The sequence below is a fragment of the Drosophila miranda genome, chromosome 2 (assembly GCF_003369915.1).
Source record: "Drosophila miranda strain MSH22 chromosome 2, D.miranda_PacBio2.1, whole genome shotgun sequence".
Lineage (NCBI taxonomy): Eukaryota > Metazoa > Arthropoda > Insecta > Diptera > Drosophilidae > Drosophila > Drosophila miranda.
Window position 1 is genome coordinate 12,396,138 of NC_046675.1, and position 24,543 is coordinate 12,420,680.

The 24,543-nt window shown below is 46.1% G+C and overlaps 1 protein-coding gene and 3 non-coding genes across 5 annotated transcripts; all 4 read right to left on the minus strand.

Annotated features, from left to right (window-relative positions):
* Positions 1-937: 937 nt before the first annotated feature.
* On the minus strand, positions 938-24,308 carry LOC108155357 (protein Skeletor, isoforms B/C). 2 transcript variants are annotated; one of them, XM_017286120.2, is made up of 14 exons: positions 23,031-24,308; positions 12,762-12,838; positions 12,540-12,691; positions 6,300-6,411; positions 4,664-4,797; positions 4,510-4,594; positions 4,251-4,451; positions 4,089-4,109; positions 3,680-4,004; positions 3,404-3,618; positions 3,076-3,347; positions 2,884-3,014; positions 2,659-2,822; positions 938-2,592 (listed from the first exon to the last, which is right to left on the minus strand). In XM_017286120.2, exons 1-14 carry the CDS (start codon positions 23,278-23,280, stop codon positions 2,434-2,436), a joined length of 2,298 nt encoding a protein of 765 aa, XP_017141609.1. In that variant the 5' UTR covers positions 23,281-24,308; the 3' UTR covers positions 938-2,433. The 2 variants fall into 2 exon arrangements, with proteins under 2 accessions (XP_017141609.1, XP_017141610.1); XM_017286121.2 differs by lacking the exon at positions 4,089-4,109 and having other exon boundaries at positions 23,031-24,307.
* LOC117187588 lies at positions 14,847-15,012 on the minus strand. Its single transcript, XR_004472244.1, has one exon. It is a non-coding gene; the product is annotated as a U1 spliceosomal RNA (small nuclear RNA).
* Positions 17,004-17,169, minus strand: LOC117187584. The gene has a single exon (XR_004472240.1). It is a non-coding gene; the product is annotated as a U1 spliceosomal RNA (small nuclear RNA).
* Positions 19,050-19,215, minus strand: LOC117187585. The gene has a single exon (XR_004472241.1). It is a non-coding gene; the product is annotated as a U1 spliceosomal RNA (small nuclear RNA).
* Positions 24,309-24,543: the final 235 nt, after the last annotated feature.

Sequence of the window (24,543 nt, forward strand, 5' to 3'; positions counted from 1 at the left end):
ACCCCAAAGCTCACCCACCCATATCTGGGCTGATAATGATACCAGCTGAGTGCAGTTCAGTGCAAGTTCAGGGTCGCCAAGTCTATCTCAGGTGGTCTGACCATCTGTTTCAGGCAGAGCTCCGCAGCTGCCGTCAGCGAGCCGGGCTGTGGCTTATCAGCCATCCAGGTTGTGGTCAAGGGGCATCTGCAGTTGCAATCAAGAAAGCCATTAAAATTAACAATAAGACCAACAACAAATCCGGGTGCCGCGAGCCGAAAATAAATTCGATGCAACTTTGTTATTGGGTAGAAGATTTGTAAAGTCTTTTTTAATTTACTGAAGCTGCTTCCCATTTCGATCTTTAATTCGAGATTTTATTTCCCCATCATATTTCATGCATTTTCATTCAATAAATAGGGGAGTGCTTCATTTAATTTGGGTTTTGTTTTCTTTATTTTGATTTTATTTGTAGTTTGTAATGAAAGTACTTTTCTTAGGTAATGCAGAAAAATGTTGCTATCTAAGTAAGTAGATGTTAAGTTATAATCGACATGGAAATTTTCATATTTGCTTGAGTGTAATCTTTAGTGTGATATTCTTTGTTTTCGCATTGATTTACTTTTGATTTACTGTTTAATTTAATGTATCTATGTATGCATATCAATTTGAATATAAATGTATGAATTTATTTATAGAGTACATATTTGATTCGCTTATCTCCTGCTTCGCTACCGCTCACATTTCTCTTCATTTCTTCTTCTTTTATTGGACTCTTGTGAGCTTCGCTGCTTTAACTATACAAAAATCAATTTAAATTACAAACCATGCCCCAAACCATCGCTAATTTCAATATCAAATCGATCCATCCCTCAAAATATGGGACTTTCCAATTACCCTCAGAGGGGAAACCAAAAAGGAGAAGCACAACAGAAACTTAACAAACATTAGTGTCCATTATTGTTAATACACTCATACTTTTAATAAAAGTTAGTTCATATACGATTTCCGCTATAATTACTGTTCAAAATGGGATCTTTCTATATTTATGTATGGAGCTCGAGGGCCCAAAGTACAATCAAAAAGGTGTACCTTATTTTCAGTTAATAATATTACATTTAATGCCATGCCACATATTTCTAAAGCATCCAGCATGTTTATTTGTCTGAACCCCGTATGGGTTCTGGGTATTGTCGCACTTTCTTAGTTGGGTCTTTCCGCCTTAACTTTATAAACACACATCGCTTACTGTAAACATATACTCATATATTATGTATTTGTGTCTGTATGTATGTATATCTTGCTTATATAAAAACACCAATTATGCAAATATAGTTAAAAAAGTTACAGGAAAACCATCTGATAACAAAAACTGTATCGCCCATCCAAAGGGGGGTCTGTCCTGGAGAGGGCAGGGATTTACATAAGTTACATTTGTGTATGTGTTTGTGTGTGTGTGTTTGTGTGTGTCAGATCATCCTAATATCGTTACAAGAAGCACCACAGTAGTTAGTAGCATTAAATAACATAGTTTTCCCATTGGTTTTTCGCTCTTTAGTTCGTCTCAGTACATTCAAATTGTGTAAAATTATTGTATTGTCCGCCCAACGACTTCCTCGAAAGTTCACATATCTGTAGATTTTTTTATTGTCATACAAATTGCATTTGCCTCTGCCATTCCTTATGTATTAATAAATAGTATATGGTATATTATAAATCCTATTGTACAAGTCCAATGGGCGTCAGTTGCGGCCCTGCTAAGGTTTATCTGATTTGATTTATTGTATCATTTTCATATTTGCATTACAATTTATTGTCATTGTGTAGATGCGTATTTATTGTCGGCATACACTTTACTTGGAACCGCCGTGCAAACGGCTTGGATTCTTCGTAATTTAGTTTCTGTAGTCGTACTGTACTTGTAGTTTTTATAAAAATTACACCGTTACGACGCTAGAGATGTAGATGTATAAGTAAATTTAATAAGTATACATGTAAAAAAGTAGAATTCCATACTCGTAAATGTACAAAAAGATCGTTCCCCTCAACCGAGCCGATCCGGCTCCCACTTCCTCTCTCTCTTTCTATTCCTCTATCCTCCTTGCGTAGCAGCACAGTGGACACTCTACTCGCACGCATGCACACATAATTTCAACAGTTTTACATCTTACGAATTATTATCAAGATATGTTTTTCAGATGATATTAGCCTGGTTGTGAACGTCGCCTAATGGCCCAAGATCCCCGACAGACAAGGCCCTGGGCTTGTTAGTAAAATCATAAATTCGTCAAGAGCAATACGTTAGAAGGAATAACTCAGCGGGGCAGGCAGGGTGGGGGGGGATATGTAAAGTGATCCAGGATATGTGCTCAAAGGCCCCGGGACCTTGTCTGTCGATCGTTTTGAAGTTGAACTCTAATTTATACCAATTGACTGGCAACGGCCAGAGCACTATCAGGCAAGTACATGGCCCGTGAGAAGAAGGCGTGTCGCAACCAGACTAAAGACTGTTGAAATTACGTAGACCATGAGGCCCCTGCTGCCATCCGAAACACCCGATGCACCCATGTCCACCACGTTGATCTTCCAGCCCAGATTATTGTGGGTGAAGCACTGCAAGAGGAGAAGGACGGCTTTATGTATTGTGAAATCTTATCCATGCGATTAAGTGGGACTAACCTGATAGTACAGCTGATCTGGGGCATTCATGGGAACTGTCCAGTTGAGATAGCCCGGCTCTCCATCCTCGCACTTGAAGACCAGCGTTTTGACGTACTCCTCAAAGGTCTCGATCTCAGCTGATCGATCAATGGTCTGATGCTCCCACTCGCAATAGCGCCCAGCTGGAAGAGGAAGAGCATACCATTTAGGCATCTAAGATTATGGGAGAGTTGCTTCACTCACCGCTCGTTGGTATGGCATTGCCATCCTCGTCGTACTCCACACCGGCGTATGCCTTTTGTTTCCTGGCCTCCAGACCCATCTTCTGGCCCAGGCCGCCCTCCGGTGAGTCTGTGATGTAGAATGGATGATATCTGTGGGGCAAGAAAATACCGCTTAGTGGAGAGAAATCGTTGTGGAGCAGGGGGTACTCACCTAGCTGGCTGGGCGGGATCGTTGCCGCCTTCGATGATGAACTCGTAGTTCAGGCCACGCTCCACAGTGATCTCAGGTATCAGCAGATCGTTCACATACCAGGCAATGCCCCACGAGGGCACACCCGTGATGGCCGTATAGCCTCGCTTGCCACCCGTCGGACCAATGCTGGCACGGAACTTCCTGACACCTTCGATCTTTCGCGTGGGCCATGGCCTGGGTCCGCTCTCGTCCTTCACCTCGTACAGCGAACTCTTGCAGGCATGATCGTTCTGGGAAAGGCCCGAAACTGAGGTCCATTACTCTTTGAGGAGCATTCAGGACTTACCCGAGCCGAGAAGTTGATGCGAATGTCCTCCTGGTTGTGGTCGCTGGCGGTGTGCGAGTGGGCATTGGCCTCCTTGCGGGCATTGAGCGGTCCAATGGCAGCGATAACGGACACCTCGCGGTCGATGGGAATGGCCGAATCGTAGATGACCTCGTTCGTCTGCAGCAGACGCTTGTATCGGATGCTAGTCACCCCGTTCTTGCGATCCCCGCTCACTAGAAAGGTGCGGATTAGTATCAGACTTGACCAGCTGATCCAGGACTTCCGGTCACTTACACACATGCACATCGTTGCGGGCCCCAATCCGCTCATCGGGACAGGCGCCGCGCTGACCATCGCACTGGGACAGATCGGAGATGAAGTAATCCTCTGCCCGGAACACACGGGCATTGGTGTCGTAGAAGGCCACCACCACATCGGACTGGGACATCTGGGCACGCCCATTGGCCCCCGAGAGGCCAAAGGCCATGTACTGATCCTCCGTGATGCGCCCGAAGAGCTCTATCTGCAGGTACTCACCCTGGAGCTCCCACTTGACCTGCAGCTTGTTGGGCAGGATCTCCCGGCAGTTGCTGTACACTGGCCGGGGGGTGGTGGTGGTCTGCAATGGGCAGAGGGGGAGAGTGTTAGAGGGGCGGCTGTGGGGTGTGGGGCAGGCATGCATGAGGCTAAGTCTAGTACTCACGGGTGAATACCACCATGGAGGCTAATGCGGCGAGCATAAGTCAAAGAGATATACATTATGAGTTGTGTGCAAATGAGCAAATGCTAGCAGATGGATCGGGGCTGTGTTCCACAACTATCTACGCGAGTAGGTACGTGAACTTTCACTCGATCCCTCACTTACCGTGATCTTTGTCTGGCCCAGGGCTGGCGGCACGTCCATGTCCCGCGGTATGTAGACGTGCCCGAAGTTGTGCCTGTACTCCACACACCACACGGCCAGCCAGTCGATGTCGTAGACGGTCAGGTTGACCGGCAACTGAATCTCGATATCCTCGCCCTGGTAGCCACGCAGCGGTTCCAAAGATCCCACCTCGTTTGGCACCTGCAATAAGGAATTATTAGCCAAATCTCCTACTCGAGAGCTTCAAAGGGTCACTGACCTTTATGCCCATGATGTTGGGTTCGCTGCCGTTGCCCACCCAGAAGTAGGCATCGGGTCCGGCGCCATCATAGTGCAGATTCGGTCTGGAAGGGCGAGGCGAAAAGTGTTTATAGAAACTGAGTTTGGGGAAAGGAAAGTGAGTGACGGCTTACATGTAGAAGGTCTTGGCATCTAGTACGCTGATGTTGCTGGACCGCAGGCCGTGGGCCAAACGCTTGAATTCGGGCAGTACCCGCGGCTTGGGTATGTCAAGACCAGGTGGAATGAATACCTCACCAAAGTCCACCTATGAAAAAATATGCCAGGAAGTTTAAGGAATAGTTTTTATAGGTTTTTCTTGCACTTTTAAGGTTCTTTAAAGTACAAATACTCTTTATCTTTTATCTTCCAGCCAGCAGGTTTCCCTTTCCCATTCAAGGCGTGGCATGGCCACACACAAAGATGCATTAGAATCCTTTTTTTTTATGCATTTTTTTCCTTTCGCTTCTACTTTACATCTTCATTACATATACATTACGTTTGATCTACATTCGACATGGCGCTAAGTAAGCAAACAAACATTTTGTTGTTGTATACCCAAAACATTTGTACATAATATATGTTAATGTATGCATCTGTGTGGGGCTTTTCGCCGCACAGCCCCTTAGCCCTTGTCCTAAGCCCCACTGCAGGGTGGGGGGGGGGGGCCCTGAACCACTACACACAAACAAAATAAAAAACCGGGCATGCGCGCTCAAAACTCCACAAACAAAACTCGCCTCCACACACACACACACACACACACACACAAACTAACCCCAATGTGGATGCCTCTGTGTGGGTGCCAGCCCCCAAGAAGTTTTTTGGCTGTCAGTCAATGGAAGGAAGCGTAGCACACACACACACACACAGGCGCACAGGCACACAGGCACACCGCAGAGAGAGAAAGAGAGCGGAACAGACACACCAAATGGGCACCCTGTATTCCATACGAGCGTATACACACATAGCCCGTGTGTATTAGTGTGTGGGAGAGAGTGTGTCTGTATTTATGTGCAACCACTTGAGTTAATCAAAAATGTCTGCTGTAATTTATTTTACTACGGCCGCCATCTTTTATTCGCCCGTGCAGCAGCCCCAACTCCAGCCCCAAAAAGAGCCCCACCTCTCCCCCCAGCATCGAGTCAAAGAGTTTTGCTAACAATTTACACAATCTTTTTGGGGAGAATGCAGTTTTGTATATCCTTTTGGTCCGTTTGGCAAAGTACAGCAAATGAAATCCGTGGCGTGGCGTGGAGGAGTTGCCAAGGCAAACATCATTTGCAGTGGGTGGGGTGGGGGGGAGGTGCTCTCTTGGCCAATAGATTTGCATATGCAGTAGAGTAATTAAAATCTAAAACTCTAATGAAAGCAAAGTTTCCACTTGCCCGTTCGGCCTGACCCATATTAAAAGCTGCACAATGGCCGGCCAAAAAAAAAAAGAACAGAAAACAATGGAGAAAAGACAAAAATTCTGCAGCAAATTGAAGGCTGGATGTGGAGGCAAGTGGCAAATGCTTGTGTGAGCAAACCCATCAGCAAAGTGAATGGCTCTCCATTAGGAAGATTATTAAGACCGAATCGATGGAGTGGCAAGGCATAATGCTCAAATCTTTGTGCTGCTGCAGTTAAATTACAAAAATGTAATTACAAAAAAAGAAAAGGGCCAGAGCCCGGCTAAATACACACATAAATCTAAGGGGACGGCGCGTGCCGTCTTACAGCAAAAAAAAAAAAAAACCCAATTTAATAGATAGAGGGAGGACTCACTGTGAAGCGTCTGCACCACACCGACAGCCAGCGAATGTCCTTAATCCTTTTGCCCATGGGTAAGCGCAGTATGATGTCCGTTTTATTGTGGGCCTGCAGAATGGGTGGATCTCTGTGGGTGGAAAAGCAAAAAAAAAACAAAAAAGAGGAAAGATTAAATATTGTAGGGGCCACAGTCAGTATCTGTCTGCCTCTCTGTTTGCAGATACCGCCCATAGAATGCATAGTTTATTGAAAATTTACTCTGAAACTGAAGGGACAAAATGGAAATTAACCATGCCAAAACCACCCGACCACAAAGTGTCCTGCCAGGGGGCACGCCTTTGGGATGGGATTAAAACGCAGCCAGTCGGAGAATGCAACAGTTCATTAGGGACAGCATCCGCAGCCAATTAGGGGCTGGGGTTGGAATGCCCCCCCCCCCCCCACCGCAAACATTCCTCAATTTTACATTTCCCTTTCTGCTTCGCGGAATTTTTGAAAAGCCATGGGAAAAAGAAGATGTAAACGTCGAAATCTTTCGGAAGAAGAATCCCACAAATACTAGAACACTAGAGGTACAAGAGTCCTTGCCACCAGGATTTTGCTGGATTAAAATTCTAGTTTTGAAAATAGCAAAACCAACTATGAACCACGAACGAAAAACTATTCGCATTATTTATGAAGCTCACTCTGATGAAGATTTATGGCTAATGCAACGATGCGAGGCATTGCACACGTCTCGTACGCCGCTCCTCCTCCCCTTGGGAATAGCTGCCGCTAACAAGTTTTTGCTTTGTGCTTAAAGCGTTGGCCAATTAGCGACGTGTTTTTTTGGGCATCTATCATCTCCGGGCATGCATCTGTGGGAATGTCTGATGATGCCTTGGCATACTTGGAGGAAATTATCATTAACAAAAGTTGATTGTGGGTTACATTCACATGGAGTCACAGATACATTCGAGCCGAATGGCAGAGAAGCAATGGGTCGGGAGTATAAATAATCAACTTGAAGTCTAAGTATGCCAATTCCCCAGGGACCGTCATGGGTGGAAATCCATCAGCAAGTGCACAGCCATCCATGCGAGAGAGAGAGATTCTCGAGGGTGCTCTGAGGGGATCGATTAACAACTGGGACAAGTGTCAGTCGGTTAGTCAGTCAGGAAAAGGTCGCTGTCTAATGAATGTCAGGACAGGCCACGCTATCCGCATTAGACACGGCTAAGCACTTAGCCAACACCCTTGAAATGACGTTGACAGCGGGTCAGAGAGGCCGACACGATCTCGGAGTCTCCATGTCCGTATCCCTGTCCAGATTCCAGATTCCAGCAACAGTTGCAGTCCTCTAATGAGCCAAAACAAATTGAATGGTTCTATGTCAACAGACCATCAAATGTATCTGCAAGATACACAGAGATACCATCCCCCATCTGTCTCTCTCTCTGTGTCCGTGTGCTTTCGTGTCTCCAGTGTATCGAAGGAGCAGCAGTTTTCTTCGAATTCTGTTTGCCTTCGATGCCTGCTTCCATTACTGTTTCCGTACGGCAAATATGTTTTGTTGCTTTATTTGAATTGCTTGTCCGCCCTTTGTCGATGGAGACGGGACTTCGTCTGTGCAACATTTCGACATTTATTGATGCACTTAGACCGCACACACAGCTACCCATCCACCCAACCACCCATCCACCCAACCACCCATCCTGTGTACCATTAGACGATCCATCGATTTTATTCTGTTTGCTCTCATGACGCCTGCCAATAGAGAGAGAAGCCTCTGTGCACTTTCACCCAATTAGTTGAAATTCACAATTAAAAAAGGAAGGAAGGCGGCTTTGCCAGTATTCTGTCCCTCCAACGTCGAGGGCTTAACATTCCCTATTCCTTTGTGTGTGTGAGTGTGTGTGTGTGTGTTTGTGCCACACTCCCTAAGCCCTACCGCCCCCCCTTCGAATCGGTATTTCAATATTTTCGTGCTAGGGAAACTTTTCCAACTTGTTGCTCGATTCCGTACTCCTAATCCTTCCGACTCTCGCTCTGCTCTGCTCTGCATTCGCCTGGTAAACAAAACGCACAACAATTGCCAGCATTTTGCGGACAATAAAACGCGCCAACTCAGCAGACAACTCAACCATCCAATCATCCCGTCACCCAGCTCCATCCCAATCCCCATCCCCAACCCCCACACCGCAGACCTCATCAACACAAAGGCCGGTGGGAAACAACCACCGAAAATATTCAAAAATTATTATGAATATTTCATGTTTCCGTGACGAACGCCCTCGACTGTCGCTCGTGTCGGCGACAGACCACGGGCAGATGAGTCCCAGACCCCATCCCAGTCCCGGCAACGACTACTCAATTAAATTTGTAATAAAGTGCAGCGTGGGTGGAATTCTGTGGGGGCACTTTTTGGTTGGTTGGGGGGGGGGGGCATTAATCATCCAAGCGGCAAACAACAATTAGGAAATGGTTTTTTTCTTCTTTTTTTCGCTGTGAAGAGCACTCTGATATGTAAAGTATAAATAAAGAGTATGTACATGTGGAATATCTACCGCTAAAGTACGTTTTTCTGATAAGTAATACTCAGTGATGGAAAGATTTTATGCCAGACTATTGGTCTTGGAATGCTGCAGATCGACATTGGTAGGGAAGCTCTATAAACACTTCTCAGAAGTAAAATCTTCCGTACTAATATGTGTCGATAATAGGCGTTTAGAGGCTAACATCTTACCCTAATAGATTGCTCTTCCATCCTTAGTTAATGGTCGAAAAATGCTTGGATTGATTTTAAACACAATCTTTTAGAAACTACATATTGTGGGCCGTTTAAACAGTGGATTATGGGCTACAAATTTCGATATGTTCATTCAACTCTATACAAAAACACAAGCCCGGTGATGATCTCTTTATGAGCAGCTCTTTTGCACCGTCTCTCAAGATCGCCTATTACCAAGTGCTCTATCTTATGGGCCTTCTCTTCCCTATCTTCCTCCCAACGAGTATATCGATGGTGCTGTAGATACTAATTGAATTCCTTAATTCCTTAATGCCTTGCTACTATATATAGTACCTACCGTTGTGTTTTCCCTGTTGTACATCGTATTATTCCTTCCTTGATATATACTAGTAATGCCCTTCCTCTTCTTAAATTACTAATACCAGCATACCTTTCTCTGAGGCCACATGATGGTGGAGTTATGGCAAATCAACGTCCAAATATAAACCATTTTTAACCTTTTGCATAGAACCTTTGTAGATATCCCAGCTTCAGTTCCCTAAATACATTTATATCCCCATCTCTCTCTGCAGCCCGATTTCCACAATCCCAATATGCCTTCCGCTTCCGAGGTGCGAAAAGCGTTGCCTACTTTCGAGCGCGCGGACGAAGTGACAGCAACAGGCGAAACTACTTGATGGCTGACAGGCGGGGGCGGGGGCGCGGAGCGTAGGCCGGGATTGTGGACTGCCCGATGGAGGTATGGGCATGGTTTGGGGTATGGTTTGGCACCAACTTTTCGTTGCTTAATCGAGTTAAAGCCATTTGCCACATCATCCGCTGGGCAGAATCGGAGGCAAGTCGACAGCCAAAAACAGTTTTTCATGTTGCGGCTGCGTTGTCAGTGTTGATTAATACAATGCAGAGATAGTATCAAGGGGTAGGGGCGGGGGCGGGGGCGGGGGCAGGGGAAAGGGGGTAGAACAATGAGGGGACAAAACTAAAACTTCATTTTGCTACTTTGCATGCAGAAAATTTTAATGAAATCTGCATAAATCAGCATTAAGCGAAAAGGCAAGCACGAAGGTGGAGGGATGTGGGGCAAAGGGGTGCCCCGTGCAACGGAGATGCAAATGAACAACAGCCACGGGGCCGGGGTGGCAGCGGCAGCGGCAGCGGCAGCGGTAGCGTCATCCTCCCCCATTGTCATGCCAACGGGCGTTAATCAGCACGGCGTCGCTTTTATGCTTCTCAAAAAATTCTAATTTAATTACTTATGCTCGATGCATCCATTGTGACACATTCCCCACTTGCCACTTGCCCCCTTCCCTTCCCCCAGGCGGCAAAGCGAGCGTGAACACAAAAAGAAGTGAGCAACAAAGGAGCTGCAGCAGGACCCGGACCCGCACCCGGACCCGGATTGGCAGCCCTTCAACGGAGCACGAGCAAGCCCGCCAAAAACAGTTGGGATAATTAAAGTTGATTGGCATGCCCGAGAAGCTTAGCAAGAAGCCATCTGAGGCGCCTGTCACTTGCCATTCCCTCCTCCCGCCGTCGGCAGGTGGGAAAGGGTGCCGTGGCCTCGGGGACTGGCTGCCAATTAGTTGCATCTATCAATTATCGCTTGGCGGCATCCCCCAAAGAGTGATCGCGAACGCGTCTATCAGAATCATTAGACATAATAAACGGGCACAATTTGTTGGAAATACAGCGCCACATAATACAGCAATCATCATCATGCCCCACTCCCCACTCCTGCCAGCCAATGTCAGCCAGAAGGTGCAGCCGGTAATGTACTCCTCGCACTGCGAAGAGGGGAGGCATGTGATGGCATGGGTAATGTGTCTGAAAGCGTAAAAGCGTGCAATCGCTGCGGCGTTCCGGGCTTCTACTTTCAGCCCAGCCCCCAGCCCCATACACACACACACACACAATGTTGCTCTTTGTGATGTGCGGGGAGGGGGGGGCACGAGGTGGAAATGGAGGCGATGCCATCGTTGTACATTGAACTAATAAAGCCCGGCACGTGGCATCAACAATGAAACGCATTAAAGTCGATTACAATATGAATGTTTCGGCGCCCGGGCTGCGATACGCGTGCCCCAGAGCCTGTATCTGGGGTCTGGGGTCTGGGGTCTGGATCCGGCGTACTGGATTCGGTTTGGTTTGCTTTGCTTTGGTGTTAGCCTGCCATATACACATCATCAAACATCATCAAAAGCAAAGGATTCATTCTTCCTCGAGCGGGAAACCGCGCTGAGCAGCTTTTTTTGCGAATGGCATGGGGGAAAATCCAACGCGTAAACACTCTTAGATATACATATAGAAATATTTTTTTGGTTGGCAAAGAGCCTGCGCAGTGGGTATAATATTCCCGGCACGATATGTACTGTTTTTTTAAGCGGAATATTTCTATGGAAAACACGTCGAAAGGTATGGCATATTTTATAACGATTAAGAGCTTACAGCCTTTGGTGAAAGTTTTCTAGGAAAACCAAAGCCAAGGATCAGAAAACAATTTGCTTTCAGTTCGATTGGCATTTAAGATTTGAGCAAAGCAATCCACATGGGTTAACCATTAGTTTAGTGGGCTTCCAAAGGCCTTTAACTCTGGCAACCTTCACTTTTGGCCACGCAAATCATCATTCACCTGAGGCATGTTTTCTGTGGGCGCACCTGAGAAAATGTCAATGACGAGTGGGGCAGGCCACTCTACTTTTGCCTTGGGCTTGGGCTTGAGAGTGGGCTTAGTTTGGGGCTGCATTGTTCGTGATAATGAAATATGCAATGCTCAATGGCTAAGCAGCTGGCAAATGACGTCAAATTGTGTGCGTGGATGCGCCAGGATCAGCCCGAGACCGAGGCCTGAGGATAAGACTGAGGCGGAGGCCAAGAGCGGCTTAGTGTGCTCAAGTGGCAGAAGGCAGAAGGCAGAAGGCAGGAGGCGGAGGCGGCAGGGGAGGCAAGGTAAATAGTTGAGCGACTTAACCTTGTGGCGACTCAAAGTAAATAGTGGCAAGAGAGGAGCACGAGCCCTGCCAGCTTAGCTATCTTTCCCCCACTTTTTGCCGCTGTCTTGCGGCTTTTATTGTTTGCTGTTGCGGCTGTGGCTGTGACTGTGACTGGGAGTGCTGCCTCCACATATGACCGCAAATCTAACGTAAAGAAATAAATGAGTTTTTCACATTAGGAGGCAACGAAGCGACGCCAACAACATCCACCTCCACAGCCACAAGAGCGACAATGGATCTCGGAGAAGGAGCAACGGATACGGGCACGGGCACGGGTACGGTTACGGGCACAACTGGCAGGCGAGATGAAAAATGTTTTTTAATTTTTGAAAGTGGTTTCATTGTCAGCCGTGCGTAACGTAAAGTCAGCAAGGATACGTGGCACACACGTACACCCAGACACTCGGAGTAGGAAATGGTCTGCTGCGCTTGAGTAGCCAGGACATCAGCATCCACATAGCAGCATCCATAGCACGGTCTGGCACGGTCCTGACCATCACCATAGAAATGTGGCCGAAATGTGGCTGTACTCACACGCCCGTGTACTCCTCCGGATAGGGTATGATGTAGCCATCGGGGCTGGGGCGCGGCGTCTTGCCCACCCAGAAGAAGGCGTCCGGTCCGGTGCCGTCGTAGGCGAACGACTTGACGAACATCGTTGACTCATCCACGGCATAGATGTGACCCTATAGCAAAAGTATCACAATATAATCTTCATCGTGTAATCGGGTATAGTATAGTCGTGGCTGTACCCACCTTGATGCCATGCGCAAAGTTGGTAAAGTCCCCGATGTAGCGGCCGTAGTAGGGCTCCGGCGGTGCTCGTCTGGCAGCTGTCGATGGGAGACGAGAGAGAAGGAAAGGTTTTTGGTTAGTTGTAGTGAAATTTAATTTAAACAAGCTTTCAGAGCAGAGCGAGAGTCGTATTTCCGTGCAGTGCAGTTTCAGTTGCTACGGATTCATAATCCGCAAGACTCAAGACATTTTTGCTGGACACGAACAAAGGGAGAAGCAGCAGAAGCAGCAGTCGCTGGATGGATGCTGTGTACAAATTAATCCTTGGCCAGAGCAGAGCAAAGGATAGCAGAGCAGAGCAGAGAGCTTTGCCATACAAAAAGTTTCACCCACCTCCGGTGGAACTGTCGATGTTCATGCCGCTTCTGCTCCTGCTTCAGATGGCTCTCTGGCTCTGGTGGTAGTCATTCGTCAGTCAACTCTGTTTGCAATCCTCTTGACAAGTCCCCGGGGAAATTGGTGCCATACCATACCCAGTGGGATTTCGGTTTGAAATTGATTGAAAACCATGAAATATATTGAAATTCAATGCTAAGCTCTGCAGAGCAGCGAACTCTGCCCGGGGCTAAACAATGCAAATGTATGCCAAATGCTTAAACAGAAGCCAGCAGTCAATGGAGGAGGTGCCCCGATAGGTGTCAGGGGCATGGGGCATGGGGCAGGCATCCTCTACCTATCCTGGAACTGGCTCTGGCAAATCCTTTCGCTACAATCTCAGTTTGTGCATGTTCCAGCAAATGATTCGATATTAAATCCTGATGCCGTCAGCTCAAACCGAGGGTGGCTCCGTTGCCAGGGTATTCCCCAGAATGTCTCAATTGCTGACGGTAGCCAGGACAACAGAAACCGTACCCGTAATATGAATTAAATCAACTAATGCGTGCATTAATCTCCAAAGTCTTTGGACCGCCGCTCAAATAAAGAGCACGTGGCCCCCATGAAATATACGTGCTCGAGGATATTTATACAAAGTGATGACGAGCACGTTGACATCCACATCCACATCCACATCCACAACCTCCCCTCCCCAGAGCAGCAGGTCCAGGCAGAAGATACAACCATCCCATACCATCCCATCCATCTATCGACAATGAAGTGAGCCGGCCCCAGGCTGCCGGCACACGACCGCTGATGGTTGTTGTTAATAATGTTTGGTAGCTGCTCAGCTCTGCTACCCTGGAAGCGTGGTGGAGTGCGTGCTGGGGGGTGGTGGGGTATGGCAAGCCAGCAAATAATAGTCAATGGCCATGTCTATCTTTCTGGCTGGCTGAGTGGTTCTGTCTGGGCCGTCTTCGCCTACAACTGACTCTCCCAGATATTTCGTCATTGAAAGTGATAAGATTTTTCACAGCCGATAAAAAGGAAGGAGGCAGCGCCACGCAGTGACGTTGCCAGGCGAGCGTGGGGTTTTTCTTTTGACTTGTTGCCAGGCCAGCAAAGGAAAATTGATTGGCAAACGAAACGGACACACCGAGAGCCGCTCTGCAGATGGAAACACGACCCACATTGCGTGACATTTTCAGTCATTCCCAAATGAATTTCCCCGGCATTTGGCCAGGGAGCTGGAGCTCAAGGAGAATCACCCAGACAACCAGTCGATGTGCCATTCGGGTACAGAAAACAATAAACGCTTTCAATCTACTAATCGCATTTAAGTGCAGGCAGATCTTCCGAGAAAGGGCCAGACACATAAGCCCTATAAATTAACGGGTTGCCAGGGGTACTTAGCAGGGGATGACACTCGGTCGGTCCCCGCTTCCAACCCCCTCTTAGGCTTTGCCCAAATCTGCATTCTGCCTACAGAAAGGGTTGCTCTACTCCTGGCTATCACGACAAGTGCGTAACCGGCTGGAGGCCAGGACGAGGGGGCAACCAGTGCAGCATTTGATTCTGGATCTGATTTTGTACTCCTTCCACGACAGATGGTCGCCGCCCTGGTGATGGATGGACAGACAGACAAATGATTGACTCTCGGAGTTTACATCAAATATTTGCTTTGCTTTGCGAAGCAGGCAATAAGGATGATCTTGAAATGTATTCGCATATGTCGGGACGGCGCGAACGCCATTCCCGGCTACCAAAAATTACACGCACGAGTTATTCACATTAGGAATAATCGCAGGGGTCAACTCAGCCGCAGTGCAATGGCCAAGTCTCACTCCGGAGGAACACGCCTTGGTGATCACGGTTAACCTCTACGCCAGGTAAGTATGCTTTCCTCTGCCATGGTCAGGGGTGTCCTTGAAGTCCTGACCAGAACCAGTTGGGAATTGTATGGGAGTAGGCGCTGCTAGGGCTGGGAAAATTCAGGTAGCCTCGCATACCTTCCGCAATTAACTGGATCGAGGGATAGGTATAGGGATTGCTCGGTAATGATGTTATAACTGCCGTCGAACAAGGACGAGACTGTTCGTATAATCTTCATATTTACTTCGTTTATTTACTCTGCGCGGCGACATCAAAGGAACAAATGATAATTAAATTCGCACTAATCTGGCCGTAATTTATTTTATCACATGCCCATCTTCGACTTTGACGTCGTCATCAGCATCCTCGTCAGCCTTAACATCATCATCATTCGTATCCTCGTTGGGGGAGGTTCGGCTCTGCTACGCACGCACGACCAGGACACACGAAATTCCAAATCAAATTTTCATTTACTTCCGAGATAGACTCTCCCCGAGAACAGGGCAAAGGAGCGGAAAGGAGCGGAAAGGAGCGGAACGGAAAGCAGGTCGCCCCTTGCCGGCGGGTTCATTGGTTGGCCGCCCAACCTCATTAAAGCTGGCAAATATTCCTCCCCAGGAATGTTGTCCTCTACCCTTCTGACAGGGGATGCTCCTGGTACGAGTATTCTTTCTGCATCTGTATTTGTCTTTGCGAAAGAGCGTGTGTGTGTGTGTGAGGGGGGATGGCAAATCGAATAAAATTTAGCTGACTCAATAAAAATCAAAAAGCGTTAATGCTAACGATATGACTTTAACCTGAAACCGAGTAAATTGTTGCTTGTGTCAAAGCCAAAAAAAAAAAGGGGGAGTGGAGTCCTCTCCTGTGCTCCGGCTACCCCCAACCAACGTCTTTCGCAGTGGGTCGGAAAGGCGGCAGGATATGGCAACTGGAAGCAATATTGCACCGTAATCTGACAGCGACAATTTTTTCCCGAGCTCGGCCCGGACGAAGGACTCCTTTCTTGGCAACGGTGGGCCCCAAGACTTGGCAGGGAAGTGAAAGCGTTTAATAAATGATGATAAATAAATAGGAAAGCGCGAAAAAGGAGGCTGGACCAGGATACCAAACGAACCCAAACCGAACAAGGGCTGCTAATGAATGGAATGAGGAATAGGAAATGGAAAATGGGGGGGCTGGCAGACCACATTGTGTCTGATGTAGAGTACCTCTCCCGAATGATCGATGAAGAATGAAACTAGAAACCTCTTCTCTTGGCATACAGACATTTGTTCCAATTACCTTCGGTTTCCATTTTGATAAGAGTCATTTATCAAATCGCAAGCTATCAAAAATATCTTTTCCAGCTCCATTTCGAGTTTAAGATGTTTTCGACGTTCGCTTCAAATATCTTTTGTCAAAAGCTGTTCTGTGATCGATCGTTTGTTTCTACGAGTGTGTCCTCATTATCATATTGACAAAATCGTGTGGTGGTTCCAGCAGCAAAAACTAGAGTCTCGAACTGAAATCTTCAAAACTGAGAGTCTAGTTTCCATACAGAAAAACGAAGAATATTCTGCTTTTATGCGTTGCAAATATCTGGTATACAATGAAAACTATATATCGATTTTATAGCTCTAACCCAATGCGCTCTTTAAGATACCATTCACCATAAAGTCACGCCTAGCATAAAATCTATCTAGACCTTAAGAGAAAAGTCTAGACATTTGCTAGTTGAGTTGTAAATTCGAACTAAATTAAGTTCTTAAAATCAGAACCTAACATTATATGTGAGGCATAAGATACATTTCGTATTATATCATTATCGTTAGACCCACGCAAAGGATACATTTTTACTGCGGGTGTTTAAGGTTAAGTGTTTTGTTGTCGTATTTTTTAATGGGTTATAGATCTCTGATCTCACACCCGAGCAGTCATAACTTCTCCACTTTATGTGATTTCTTTAGAGATCGGTTTTTGGTTACATGAGTGAACCGTGTACTATAAGAGCCATAAAATCTATGATGTATTATTTATGTCGGGACGGCGCGAACGCCATTCCCGGCTACCAAAAATTACACGCACGAGTTATTCACATTAGGAATAATCGCAGAGGTCAACTCAGCCGCAGTGCAATGGCCAAGTCTCACTCCGGAGGAACACGCCTTGGTGATCACGGTTAACCTCTACGCCAGGTAAGTATGCTTTCCTCTGCCATGGTCAGGGGTGTCCTTGAAGTCCTGACCAGAGCCAGTTGGGAATTATAAGCATTGAATGGAGAGAAAACTCTCCACAATCGGCATTGAGAAAAAGGAGCAAGAGTTCGTATGACCAGAATAGTTTGCTTGGACTGGGAGTAGAATAGAATATTAGCGGCAAAGGCCGCGGCTCTACATTACACTGAATGGTTTATTGAATGGTCGCAGGGAAATTAGCCTGCACTGACCATATATAATTTTTTTTAAGTTTGAAGATCTTTTAACTGGGACTGACGGACACGAAGTGTGTCTGTTATTCTGTATTCTTAGGAGTGTGTAGGAGAGACAGAGAGAGAGGGAGTGAGTAAGCGCTTGGAAGGGTTAGCCGTAATAATCCCATCTGATCCAAATTCGGCAATCTAGTAGATATGGTCCTTACCTATGTTTCTGCGTTTTTTGATGAGGCCGAAATACACTTGTAACAGTGTGATATCACAGGAGTCTGGTTACAAACTTTGGTGGCTCTAGCCTTAATAGTCTCTAAAAACTAGGCGTCAAACAAGACGGACAGGCAGACAGATATGGCTATTTATGCTGATCGAGAATAGATAATTATGAGACGCGGCATGTAGCATTTATTCGTAGCTTTAAGCATTTGGTCCACTTGAAGATCAGAATGAAGAACGAAATGCAGATGGCATAGTACCCGGTTGAATCGAATGGCTTATATACTTTTTGGTGTCGCTTTGCACTCATCCACTTTCTCCACATTTCTAATATACCCCTATACACTTCGAGTTCCGATTATAATAAGATGTTTGAAACATATCCCATCCAAATTTTCGTTTATGGTAATTTAAATTTTAAATTTTTTTATCTGAATCTAGAACAGGAAGACAAAAAGAAAATAATCCACACACATACATATGTATTTGATATAACGCTGGTAAATATTTAGCTGTACTTAGTAGAAAAGAGTACTCCATCGAATTGTTATATAGTACGAATTCATTATTCTTCTTTAGTGTTCGACCCATATTTGTCTCGTCTACATACATATGATCTCATCAAATGTGTAAATTTACAGAATATAGGTGGCTATCCTCAGGGGTATCCTTAAATGTAGGTCTAGAACTAGTTGGGAATACAAAGATTTGCAGACGGTAATAATGAAGGTTGAGCCGCACATTGGTTTGAAACTCTCTCTCTCTTTAGCTCTCTTCGCACTCGCAACGCCATGTGCAATGAATTAAGCGACTTTAACAGACTAAGAGATCTCTTACACCTTGTACTGACATACTTTCTTACAGAACTAGGCGCCTTATTTCCAGTAAAATGTGAATTTAGGGCTTGAACAATTTTAAAAATATGGGGCGACAGATGTGCTATAAAATTTCAAAATATCAACGACTTGCTTGAAGTAACTTTTAAATATATATACATATATTTAGAATATTTAAGTACGTGTAGATTACGTTAGGCTAAGACACTTATCCCGATTTCGGTCAGTTAGCTGTGATGCCATGGCAAGAGTCGTGATATGGATATGCTGCCACTTCAAGATATTACAGCCGTCTCAGAGGTGTCGGTGATACTCGAACAGGAGCTCCTTATATGGAAGTGTGCCACCGATTCTTCTTTTGCGCATAACAGCTTCTGCTGAAATCGTTGCGCGGAGAAATATCCCCCCTTATACTTAGTTTTCCGGTTGCTGTCCCCCTAGATCGCTGCATTAATCCACAGCAAGCGAATCTTTTAAACAGATTCATGATGTCATGATACATATGAAGTCTTTCAACAGCATTCTGGAGGACGGATAAGCCATCGGCCCACACTGAATCAGCTTATAGATAGTATTCCCATGGTACTCATATTTATTATTTATGTCGGGACGGCGCGAACGCCATTCCCGGCTACCAAAAATTACACGCACGAGTTATTCACATTAGGAATAATCGCAGAGGTCAACTCAGCCGCAGTGCAATGGCCAAGTCTCACTCCGGAGGAACACGCCTTGGTGATCACGGTTAACCTCTACGCCAGGTAAGTATGCTTTTCTCCGCTCGACAGCAGGCTTTCCTTGCCCCTGCGGCTAGAACCGGTTGGGAATTATAGTGTCCGGAAATCTGTCTGCACCTAAAGTATGCAACACAAAAATGGTACCCCTAAGGTTCCACAACCGAATGGAATACGTAAACCTTTGGCCGGAGAGCATCGCATCCCTTCTATTTTGTTACAGCACGAAACACGAAGGAAGGACATTCAAATCCTCCAAGGCATTATCTGCTCGACGGTAAGCCCGGCACTCTTGGGAGATTTGTAAGCGACACGCTGTGCTGTGTCGTCGCCTCCCCCGGTCTTGGACGGGGCGTAGGCGTGGCCGCTCAGCTGGAAATCATCGGCACAACTCGCATTTATATTTATTTCAATTTTATGACTTCATGTTAGCCGAAACCTAGCCACAAACGAAATGAAACTCAAATATGTACACAAAGTTTCAATGTGGTTGTTGCGGGGGGGGGGGGGGGGGGGGGGGGGGGGGGGCGTTGAGCGAAGGAACGACGAAGAAGGGGTTGGGGGCGGCTTAGTCGCGAGTGCATCAGAGTGGGTGGGGGGTGATGAAGTGGGTGGACCGAGAAGCAGTGTGTAAATCCAGCGTAGAGATTAGAACATTTTGCGCGCCAACATCAGAGAGAATTATTTGGCCGCGAAGGATGGGGAGAGGTGGGCTGGAGGCGTGGCACATTTGCACCCAACATAAACCCACACAGACATTGTGCGGTCTCTCTTTCACTCCCCTGCTGTGTATCTCATTCTGTCTCTCTTTCAGACTTTGCTTGGTGGTGGTTCATATGCAACCACAGCCTCCAACTCTGGACTCCGGACTCAAACTCCAGCTCTTGGAGTATTTTGTATACATTTAATACTTTAGCAGCAGCAGAAGCAGGGGGAGGAGGAACAGCAACAGGGGCTGGGAGAGAATCATCATTTTGTGTGTGTGTGGGAAGAGGGGGGGAATGGCAATGGGAAATCTTCCTGCGCGGCACGCTTGAGCTAATTTAATCGCTGCAAATTGCTCGACAATCTGCAAGGCATTAGAACTACTCCACACCCACACACACACACACGTGAAACCCGAGAGCCCCCAACTGAGAGCCAGAGAATTGGCCATGGATAGCCTTGTGGATGTGGCCGGAGGGGGGGGGAGGGATTGGGATTTGGATGGGAATGGGTGAGTGGCTGGCTGGATGTTTGCTGGTTGCTGGTGTGACCAAGATTACATAGCCATGGATACGCCAGAACACAGAGCTGGAAAAAAAGTTTGTTTTCTGTTGACTGCAAACATGCGATAAGCTTGTTAAAAACTGCACTCTCCCCCACAACTCCATTTCCATTGGCACAACAACATCTGATGTTCAATACGCAATGACAGCAAAGAGTGGACAGGAAATGATGTAAGCTGCATTTCACAACCAAATCAGTTTTGACATTTTTTGCCCTAATGGCTCTTGGCCCACTACAGCCCCACCGATCACCGCCCACCGCCCACCGCCGCAGACAATCGAATTTCAATGAACTGGAACCGTGCTCCAACTGGAAGGGAAACGGTTGGATAACAGGGCTCGCAAGCGGCGCTTAATTGGCTGGTACTTCTAGTGGCCTCGCATCCACTAACTCGGATCTTTCCGCGTGGGATGCAGGCAAAGCTGCGGGCTATTTTTGGTCCACAAATGTCGTCGAGAGCTGAGCCCCAGCATAAAAAAATGTCAGGTATTACACTTGTGTACCCTTTGATCACTTTTTGAAGGCATCTACAAAATATGCAGCATTGGCGGATAGATATTTACAGACAGATACAACTACTGTCATTGTCTTCCCCAAGCCACTAAGCCTTGCAGGCCAGCTGCAGCCCAGACAGACCCAATAACATCAATTAGTTGGTAAACTGGTTTCGACCACACCATCGAGAACTGGAATCGCATGCGTAAGAAGTCAAGGCACGCACTCTTTTTGGGCCCGACACACTTTCATTTTTGCCCGGCTGTGGCTGTGGCTGTGGCATCGGAGCCAAGTGGTTGCACGTTCCACTGGGCTGCAGTGCATTTCATACCATTTTGAGGCTAAAGCTGGGGCTCGCTTTTGTTCGCCGCATAGTAAGTGAGTGTTACGTAAGTGTCGGGTCGACGATGGCGACGGAGACAAGATTGCTGCCGACTCACTTCTGTTTGCTCCACTAGCAGTCGTCGGCGGGCGTCTCTTGATGTGTTACTTTTGGGCCAAGACGACTGTGTGGGAACACACTGTACAGGGGAAGTACACAAAGGCCGGGGCCCACCAGACTGTCCGGACTGGTAACCGGTTTCCGAGTTACACCATTCCCTCCAGCTCTAGGTGCCTTTTTTTTTGGCCGCATTTGGCGGGCGAGATATGAATGATTTAGTTCGTTTGCGGTTCATTGGCCTCTCTAATGTCTTATCGCGATGTTCTGCATAATGCGCAGAGTAATTTTTGGCAATAAATAAGAATTTCCTGGTCGCAGGCTGGTTGGCAGTTTCCAGTTTCCAGAATTTATAAGCAAATGTCAAGCACACCCGTACTCTCACCGAACAAAATGAATCGAATGAGAGGGGGGCGGCCTATTAAGTGTTGCCCCATTATTCAGATAGATAAAGACGTGCACAGCACTGCGAACCGAACCATCTTGAGGAGTGGTAAAAGCCCAGCGAATTTCGCGTTTTTGTTGGTCATCAAAAGCGCTTCCCAGGCAATTCTTTTCTTTTTACGCTCCAGTTGTGGCTTGGCCAACACCTTCCCTCATTCCCAGCAGGTCTCCATTGTGGCAATTCAAATCTCTATTATGTATCTGACCGCTGACCAATTGCGTGACCAGCTCGGAGTTGGCTTTTGGTTCAATGAACCTCAACGTTGCGTCACTGGGCCCGGCTCTGGCTGGCCCGCCTAATTATGGCAATTAGGCAGTCATAGCCAAAGAATGGGAATGCTTAGACTTAGAGTTCCCCAATTTGCATAATTTATACATATCGAAAGGCACGAAATCTTAAGACCAAATGGAAGTGGCTTGAACAGATGTATGAACGATTCTCATACACGAATCAGACTTGGAAGTGTTTAAAGATCGTTAGGATCGTTAGAGTCGAGTTGTGATACGAGTGTGGGAAAGGCAAATATGACAGATGAAGATGTCTAGAGTGAGAGCTTCCTGTTGGAGAAACTTCACTTTAAATGCTCATCTTTGTTGGGTGTATAATTGTGGCTATAATCATTAAGATCTTCTCCACGAGTTGATAGAATTTTACATTCTATTCTGTAATTAAATTACAGAGTTTCGTGAGAGGTGCTAATAGTTTTTGTAGATACTCATTGAGGGTTTAATGTGTATGGTTTAATATCTATATGAGTTGGGTTGCGCCATAAAAATGACACATCAAATTTGTATTGTTTTGGTTTGTAAAGGAAATCATTATAAGCACACCATAGCCAAAAGGCATCATCATTCGCGATACTTCCAACAGTTTTATTGAGTTCGCACTTGTCCAAGCCTCAATTGGTTTTGAAAAATCTCAGTAGAGGGTCTGGGGCTTGAAATTGAGGGGTTTTTTTTTTTGGTATCGATAATTGCTTAAGGCCAAATGCAGTCTGGGCTGGGGCTGGGGCTATTTATTGAGCTGAGGTGTCTGGCAAGAGATGAAAAACAAACCACAAGATAATATTGGTATTCATAATGGTCAAGCATTCTTGTGTGGCAAGTCAAGGAAAAGTAAAAGTGTCCCCCACGCTCAAGGACATCGGCTATGTATGGGACACATACGTATACACACATTGACACCTTCGACCACAGACTCACCTTGACAGACGACGAGGCAGTTGAGCATCATTGCAAAAGCAGCAACAACGGCAAACTGGGACCATGTGATGGTTAATCCTTGTGCAGTTGATGTCCTTGTTCGCCTCATTGTTGCTGTTGCTGTTGCTGTTGTCGGTTCTCCTGTTTGTCCCTGACGACGCGTATTCCTCCATGCTGATGCTGATGGTGATGCTGTTGGTGATGGTGTTGTCGTTTCCACGAACAGCTTGGTCGCTCTCCTCCTCCACATTTTCGATGCGCAAATAAAACAAAAGCCAAATCAAAGCGAAAATAGTTTTGTTAGCTCCAAGACCTGCGCTTGCGTGCGTGTGCGTGTCCGTGTCCGTGTTCCTGTGCGGGATAGGTGCTACGGATGGGGGCGCTAATGATGCCCGCGACTTTCAGGTGGGTGGCTGATGGTTGGTTCGCATTTAAAATCAGCTTGGAATGCTGTGCTGTGCTCTGGTTCTGGCTCTGATTTCGTTTCGTTTCGGTTCTTTTCTCTTCGGTTGGTGGGTTTTTCTTCTTGTGGTGTGCTGTCGCTAAATGTCGCTAAAAACTTGGCGGCAAAATGTTCTCTTATTCTTTCGAGGGGTCTGTCGGTCTCAGGCTCCGCTATGTACATAGGATGCCATGGCATTGGTGTGGCCTGGCTGAGTGTGTATGCGTGTATACATTGTATATATGTACATACATATGTATTTACGTTCCACTGCGATTTTGTTGCAGAGATTTCGTTTCTTTCTTTTACATTACTTTATAAATCTAAGTTGCATAACATTTATTAATTCTGAATTTTAATACATATTTTTATAGTTGCTCTCACTTAGAAATTTCTTATAGAAATTTTAGCGAGATTATTGCACAATTCACAGTTATAATTATTGTAGTTGGGCTTGTACACACAATTTACTTTGAGTAAACTATTTTTTGTTTGGGTATTGTTAAATAAACTATTTAAAAAAGAAACGAAAAGTTTTATTTTGGGCTAGGCCCATTTCAATTAATTCGGTTTTTCGGCTCGCGCACTTTTATTTGTTGCTTTTCACACGGATTGTAAATGGAAGTAATTATTATTATTAAAAAAGTTGGTTTATTTCGTATCCGGTTTAGGGGCGGAGTGGGTTTATTGTTGAAAATTCGGTTTGGTGCATCCTTTTTGCGATAGATTTTTCAGCGCCAAATGTTTGTGGAGGAAAATGAAACGGAAAAAGCATTCACGCGCGTCAGGGCAAGGAAAAAATCAAGTCCGAAAGTCGAGTCAGACTGAATTCAGAATTCCAATAGGAAGGCGCGCGTCGTGGTATCTTTCGTGGTCGGTATTTTATGTATCGTGCGCCGCTGGTATTTTTATGCAGCGCTCAAAATGTCGCTATGCTGGTCCTGCTCGGATTGATTATCCGCGGTTGTTGAATCATTTCTGAAATGAATTAAATAAGTTAATGTTTAAATAATTATGAATTAAACCCGAGCAGCAGTGAGTAAAGACTATTTGGTATTTTTAAATGTAAGC